Below are 8,077 nucleotides of genomic sequence, written 5' to 3' on the forward strand. Positions count from 1 at the left end.
TCTTTAGGCAGAGGTTTTGAGAACTGAATGGAAGGGAAACAATTTGCAAAAGAGTAAAGGTATATTTAGTGGAGTTCCAGAAGGGAATTTTCCAAAGGTGAACCCATGTTGTGGGTCCACAGAATCACAGAAGTTCAAGCTGGAGAAAACCTGTTAGAGTCTCTCTCTGTCAATGCAGGATTATTCCCTACTCGGTATATTTTCTAGTGTTTTTGTACATTCTAGTTTCAAGCACTAAGTACATAGGTAGTGCCATACCTGATCAGACCATTGGTTCATCTACTCCAGTATCCTGCCTCTGACAGTGGCCAGTATCAGATTCTTAAGATCTTCAGAACTTTTGGGTGAATTCCATGTAATCTGGGTGACTTGTTGCTATTTTATTAGTTGTTGCAACACCTCAATGAGTTCCATATTACCAGAAAAGAACGAGTATTTCCCCAGCATAGCCTGTGATGAAGACTAATGCAATACAAAGACTATTTAGGCTGCTCCTTTGGTCCATGGTGGTGGCTTAGCAGACCTACAACTTCCCTCACAAACTTCCATAGACCTTAATAATTTCCTTTTTATTTGATTTTACATGTTTGGCTACTTGCTCTTCCAACTTTACTTTTTAATCTATTAGAGGTTATGGTCAAGGTTTTCAAAACTGATGAGTGATTTTGAAAGCCCAACTGGAGATACCTTAAAGAGGACTAATTTTCAGAGACCAGATGCTCGGCACTTTCTGAAAATTGGGCCCACTTAATGTGTTTCTAGTGTGGCATCCAAAGTCACCCATCATTTCTGAATGTCTTCACTTATGTTCCTTTCTAATGAAAATGTAGTTCAATTGAAGCCATTTTCTGAATGAGGTGCCATTTAACCAGTTTTTCCTTGCCTTTTTTGTTGGGGCTATCCATACTTATCAGGAATCTGTTATAATATTTCTCATTAGCTCCCAGGCTTAAATCAAAGGGTCTATCTTAACTTTTGTGTTTAATTTCTCTATCTTCCTTATTTTTTTAATTCTTGCTTTTTGAAATTCAGCGTTACAGTGCCAAGTTTTGGTACAATTCCTCCTACAAAGATGCTGAACTTAATTTATCCTGGGCACCATCACTCAGTGATTCAACTTTAGTTACTTTTTGAACAAACTCTTTTTAAAATTGCTTCTCTAAACTATTACTGCCATGATATTTAATCAGTTAATGTGGATATTTAACATCATCCATTAATACGGTTTCATACAGATTCTGCTATAGTTAAAAGTGCTGCAGCGGGGAGGGAAGCAGGATTACACCTTCAAATGATCTCGGTAATATGAGCATCTCAATCTCTCTAATGTTAGGAGCAGTAGAGAAATGCCACAGAGGACCTCCACGATATCTTTGTTTTTGCTACTGACTCAGTGAAGATTCTAGGCCAGCAGCCATGGGACCAATTTACTACTGAAAATGGCTTTTAGCTTCAGTTGCATGTTGAATTCATCAGTTCCTGGGATCCATGAATTTGCAGACAATTTAGAAACACAGAAAGCAAGTCAGATAGAAAACAAATTCAAGCCACTTATGGTCATTAAAGAACCCATGCCACTTTTCACAAGGACAATGATGTTAAATCCTGGTGTTTCTGATAAAAATTAGCTTGGTGGATTATGTTCTGCCTGGCTAAATTTGTCCTTCATCTTCAGCCAGATACAGCACTCCCGTCTCACCGCGAGCAGTTGTTTATTAAATGCCTTGCATTGATACAGTGAGGTTGGGCTTTGCCCCAGAAACAGCTGCACTTCAGCAGTGGATTAAGAGATGTCTCTATCATACATTTATCTCACAGGTGTACTGAGAGGAAGCTAGTGTCTGTAAGGCCCTCATAACTTTGTATCAGAGTCACTTCTAAAAGTCCCACGTTTTACTATTATTGACAAGTGTTTCTTTGGAGAAATGTGGGTGAACAAATATACTTACAAAGTAAACTGCTCCAAAACTTCCATGTCCAATTTCATGTAAACCCACAAATATTTCCTCAGGATCATCTTTGTAGAACAGGTCAGCTATCTCTGGGTCCTTCGGCACCCCTTTGGGCATGTTGAACAGTATTATGACCTAGTTCGCGCTTTAAATTCCCAATCAGTTTCTTCCCTCATTGACAAAGTAGTTTGCAGATAACACAGCACCTGGAAGAATAACAATGTTCATCATTTACCAGCTACTTTTATGCATGTTTTTGTTCACCCTTTCTACTGTGAAATTAGAGGAAATAACTTCAAAACAACAAGGCTTATCCATTGTTTCCTTCAAGTAATTGTGTTTAATTATTAGTCAAATAGAGGAGTATAGATAACTAGGCATTCTGTGCATAATAGCCATTTGTTGGATACTGGAAGTAAGTACTGCAGTTTGAGGCTATACTAATGTCCATGTGAAGAGGGAAGTTGTTTGGGGATTATGTGAAACATTAGGTGATAGAAGTTTCTACTAACAGTCTCAATGCAGATCTCCTGATATGCCATTTTTTAAAGAATCACACTTTGTTATGCATCTTTTTATTAATCTCTCTTGTTTGGATATTACTCTCTTTCCATTTGCCAATTGGTGACCTGCTCTATTTAATTTACATATGATAATTTGAATGGATGGGATTTTCAGGAAGTGCCTAAATGCACTAGTCCCATTGGCTTTCAATAGCTCCTAAGTCACAGAGGTGTTTTTGAAAATCCAACCCTACAGCCTATGTCAGTGGTTTTCAAACTTTTTTTCTGGGGACCCAGTTGAAGAAAACTGTTGATGCCCGTGACGCAACGGAGCTGGGGATGAGGGGTTTGGGGTGTGGGGCTCTGGGCTGGGGCAGGGGGTTGGGGTGCAGGAGGGGGTCAGGGCTCTGGGTTTGGGGGGGCTCAGGGCTAGGGCAGGGGGTTGAGGTGCAGGAGGGGGTCAGGGCTCTGGGCTGGGGGTGCAGGCTGTGGGGTGGGGCTGGGGATGAGGGGTTTGGGGTACAGGAAGGGGTTCCGAGTTTGGGAGGGGCTCAGGGCTGGGGCAGGGGATTGGGGCACAGGGTTGGCTTACCTCCGGCAGCTCTTGGTCAGCAGCGCAGCCAGGATGCAGAGGCAGGCTTCCCGCCTGTCCTGGTACCACGGACCACGCCAAGGGGAGCTGGGGGGGCGGTGCCTGCGGGCGAAAGCCACGCAGACCTGCTTGCGTGCCTCCACCTAGGAGCCGGACCTGCTCCTGGCTGCTTCAGAAGCCTGCCTCTGCACCCTGGCTGCGCCCGCGGTGTCGGAGCAGGTAGGCACTAGTCTGCCTTAGCTGGGCAGCACCACTGACAGGACTTTTAATGTCCCAGTCGGCGGTGCTGACTAGAGTGACCCAGTGCCTCACATGCCACGACCCAGTACTGGGTCGCGACCCGAAGTTTGAAAAACACTGGCCTATGTCATCCAACAAGCCAGGTCTTTACTGGAGCTCATCTTTCTTTAGTATGTGTACCAGCTCACGCAGCAAAGAACTGTACTTAATGGAAGACTTAAGATGTCCATTCAAAAAAAAGTTTAATTCCTGAAAATAAAATCAGTATATTGTTTCTTATTTACAAGTTGTTCAGAAGAAAAAAAAACCCACCATGAAAATATAACACAGGCCCATTTTATGATATTTCCATTCTCTGGGTCACTGTGTGTTACTGCTCATCAATTTCAACCAAACATACCAATAAGACAAGGAGGGAGAAGAGGAGCAACAACAAGCCATGCTCTTACTTGCATCATATTAGTCAATACAGACAACAAAAATAAATGGTTCTATGATATTTGACTTGTTTTGCCAAAAGCGAGGGGAACTAGTCATGAAGGCCTTGGCTACACTTGCAAGTTACAGCGCAATAAAGGAGCCCCGGGCGCCCTAGCTCACTTCCCATCCACACTGGCAAGGCACGTAGAGCGCTCTGACTCCGCAGCTACAGCGCTGCTGGTACCCACCTCGGCGAGAGGAATAACGTTTGCTGCGCCCCCCCCCCAGAGCGCCGCGGCGCCAGTGTGAATGAGGTGTTGCATTACTGCGCTCTGATCAGCCTCCGGAAACGTCCCATAATCCCCTTAAGTCAAGTGGCCACTCTTGTCATTGTTGTGAAATTGGCTGCAGGAATGTGGAAATGCCGTTTCAAAGCTCCGTTTCGGAGAAGCCGGCTGCTTATCAGCTCCGAGAAAAAGCAAACATTTACTGTTTGCTTTGAGTGAGAGAGAGGCGGGCGGGGGAGCATGCTGACACACTCTCAGCACCCTGAAAACCCACTCTCTCCCCCCACATACACACAACACACTCCCTGTCACTTCATCCCCCTCCCTCCCATTTGAAAAGCACGTTGCAGTCACTTGCATGCTGGGATAGCTGCCCATAATGCACCGCTCTCAATGCTGCTGCAAGTTCCGCAAATGTGGCCATGCCAGTGCGCTTGCAGCTGTCAGTGTGGACAGACTGCAGCGCTTTCCCTACTGCGCTCTCCGAGGGCGGGTTTAACTCTCAGCGCTCTACATCTGCAAGTGTAGCCATGCCCGAAAGTTTGGGGTTTGATGTTTCGAAAACTCCCCATTAGAAGAGTAAGATGCTCAGAAATTTGCAACATTTAAAAATGCAACCTGGGCCTGAAATAACAGCCAGATCCTCCAGCAAAACTTACTTTGCTATTGAGAAGGAAATGGTTCTGCATTTTAAAATTTACATTGCCATTATTTTTAACCAAAAGCTGAAATGTCGCCATGTTTGTCTGTGGCTTTGTCAAATTAAGATAATTTCCTACCAGTTGGGCACTGGCTTTTTGAGCAAAATTCTAAACTCTGACATCAGTGCATAAGCACAGAAGCGATGTACTGTGTCATTCTCATGTTAGAAACCAGATCCTAAATGGCAGTGAGACACCGGAGAATGGACTGGTCAAAATACAGCCGCCATAAAATAAACTACACAGCACAACAATGGTAGACTTGGAGGTTCTGGAGATCTGAAATCTCAAGGTACAGTGATGATGAAGAAAGATTTTAATCTTGGATAGAAATCATTCCACAGCCTGCAGTCATGGCCATTCAGACTCCCTGCATCAGGACTTCTAACTAATGGAGCATAATGCATGACAGATAAATACCTGTTCACTAAGGGCATGCAGAACACACTCAGCTGAATCGTACCTGTTTAACTGTGGCACAAACCACAATCTATGGCTCAGACGCATTTCAGCAGCATCTTTATATGTGTTCTCCTGTTGTCTCCCCAAGTTCTGTGCACTCAGTTTTCCTGTAAGGGAAAAACATGTAGAGGAACACTGTATAAATTCTTTGTACATATGCTAATAGCTATGTATGCAGATATTAAAGCTAACCAGGAGACTTACTCTTAACACTGGACCATGTCAGGGTGCCCTAGTACAAGTAATGCCCATTATCAGTGCTGTTCTTTCCCTTTCAGGTGAAGAGAACTGACTTTCCCCATGTTCTATAAGTAGGGCCCTACCAAATTCATGGTCCATTTTGTGGTCAGAGGATTTTAAAAATCATAAATTTAATGATTTCAGCTATTTAAATCTGAAATTTCCCAGTGTTGTAATTGTAGGGGTCTTGACCCCAAAAGGAGTTTGGTGGGGGGGGGGGGGTCGCAAGGTTATTGTAGGGGGGGGGGGGGTTGCGGTACTACTACCCTTACTTCTGCGCTGCTGCTGGCGGCAGCGCTGCCTACACAGCGGGGCAGCTGGAGAGCAGCGGCTGCTGGCCAGGAGCCTAGCTCTGAAGACAGAGCCACCGTCAGCAGTAGCGCAGAAGGAAGGATGGCATGGTATGGTATTGCCACCCTTACTTCTGCGCTGCTGCCTGCAGAGCTGGGCCCTCAGTCAGCAGCCGCCACTCTCCGGTTGCCCAACTCCGAAAGCAGCAGTGCAGAAGTAATGATGGCATGATATGGTATTGCCATCCTTACTTCTGTGCTGCCCGGCCAACCGCTGCTGATCTTCGGCCACCCAGCTTTGATGGCAGCGCAGAAGTAAGGGTGGCAATATCGCAAGCCCCATAAAATAACCTGGTGACCCCCCCCCACAACTCCCTTTTGAGTCAGGACCCCCAATTTGAGAAACACTGGTCTCCCCCGTGAAATCTGGTAGATTTCACAGTCCATGATGCGTTTTTCATGACCATGAATTTGGTAGGGCCCTAGCTATAAACCTCAGGCCTGTGATGTATCATAATGTGGGCTACAAGAGAGGTCACCAACTTTATTAAAGCTACCACTAGCTCAGGCTTGTATCCCACTCCTTTATCTCATTTCTATCCCCCTCAAGTTTTTCCCTCCATTTCCTGTTTTTGACCCCTACCAAATTTCTGAATCAGCACCTCTATCTGTTCGGTCCAGGCAGGCCGCTCTTTTTGAACCGTCTGTAGCTGGCTGAGCTGGTGAGGCCCTGACTCCATGGCTTCTGTTTGGATGTAATACGGTAACTTGTGAACAACCCCTCCAATCAAGTCCATAATTTTAGGGAATGTTCTAGGCATCTATGGGCAGGACCCTGTTGATTTCTGTGAAAAATCGGGATACCAATAGGGGAAGCACTGAGCCCTGGTGCTGGGTTAGCAGACCCCTCAGCTTTAATCAGGTCTCACCTGTCTATAGATCAAAGAACCAGTTGGTGGCAGCTATTAGCACCTTCCAACATAAAGGATACCTGCTAATTGCCAACCCCCCCCAACAGCGCTGCCCACCATGAATGTTAACCCTGAACAATTTATCTCCCAGACAGAAACAAGAAATAGTGGGGGGGAAGGGGAAACGTGGACCCTGCCACAGAGAAGCAAGGAAGAAATGGGGAACATGGGGACACAGCTGATATATGGCGGTGGGGGAAGTTGCAAGGAGTCCCTGAAATAGCGGCAGATGAGAGGGGACCAACAGGGAGCTTGTGGGGGGAATGGAGAGATGCAAGGAGCCTCTGGCATGTGCAATGAGCTCGGCTGACAGAAGCCTAGTTCCATAAACAACATAAGTACACCTCTACCCCGATATAACGCGACCCGATAGAACACGAATTCAGATATAACGCAGTAAAGCAGTGCTCCGAGGGGGGCGGGGCTGCGCGCTCCGGTGGATCAAAGCAAGTTCGCGATAACGCGGTTTCACCTATAACGCGGTAAGATTTTTTTGGCTCCCAAGGACAGCGTTATATCGGGGTTGAGGTATATTTTGTACGACAAATGGAGGGTAAGAAAACCCTTTTTGATTTGTAACTCTTGTAGGGTACTCGGTCTGGGTGGACCATATGTGTTTCAAGGATAAAGCACCCATTGCCATCAAGGCTAAAACCCTCTTGTCCTCAGTTTTCAGCTACAGTGTCATAAAAACGAGCAATAATACTTTGCAATGATATCATTTCCATCTGATGCTCTCAAAGCACTTTCAACACCTCTAAGGTAAGTATTATGCCTCGGGGGAGGAGAGGAATTTAGGCACAGAGAAATGAATACAATGAGGCTGGGTCTACAAACTTTTGCCAGAGTTGTTGCCCATCAGAGGTGCGATTTGTGACGGACATACGTGTGCTGGCAAAACCCCTGGTGTAGACACAGTTATACTGGGAAAACTGCGCGTTTGCTGGTATAGCTTATTTTGCTTGAGGAAGGATGATGGAGCCGCATGAGGAGTGCTTTGCTAGTCTAGTACACCCATAAACCAATGCCTTCCAAGGGCAGGCCTGGCCTGAGTCAGACGGAGCTAAGAACAGAAGTGAAGAATCTTGTCTCCCGAGTCCCTGCAGTTAACCGTTAGAGGACACTCCCTTGACAGACATTCCTTCTCCTCCATCCAGCTGGCACCAAGAATGGCAGCAATATCATTTCAAAGAAAGATACCTTTGTCCATCCCCCTGAAGAGGGCAATACAGTGAAACATTTGTTCAAATATTCTTAGCAGAACTCCAGGAAGAGATCCTGAAAGGCTACATTAAAAAAAAAAAAAAAAAGGCTCAAAAATCAACTCTTGACAAAAAACAGATGAATGAAATGATTATTCCTTTGCAGCTGACTGGCCCCACCCAAAGGAGCTATATTTACAGCGAGCCTGCAGATATG

The 8,077-nt window shown here is 45.5% G+C and overlaps 1 protein-coding gene across 1 annotated transcript in view; it reads right to left on the bottom strand.

Moving 5' to 3' along the window:
- The window catches only part of TAOK3 (TAO kinase 3), a 74,150-nt gene extending 72,073 nt beyond the window's left edge, over positions 1–2,077 (bottom strand). The window contains exon 1 of the mRNA XM_065417913.1: positions 1,950–2,077. Coding sequence (XP_065273985.1) covers positions 1,950–2,069 — 120 coding nt within the window. The 5' untranslated portion in view covers positions 2,070–2,077. The remainder of the gene's footprint in view (positions 1–1,949) is intronic.
- Positions 2,078–8,077: the final 6,000 nt, after the last annotated feature.

The sequence above is a fragment of the Emys orbicularis genome, chromosome 16, assembly GCF_028017835.1.
Source record: "Emys orbicularis isolate rEmyOrb1 chromosome 16, rEmyOrb1.hap1, whole genome shotgun sequence".
Taxonomy (NCBI): Eukaryota; Metazoa; Chordata; order Testudines; family Emydidae; genus Emys; species Emys orbicularis.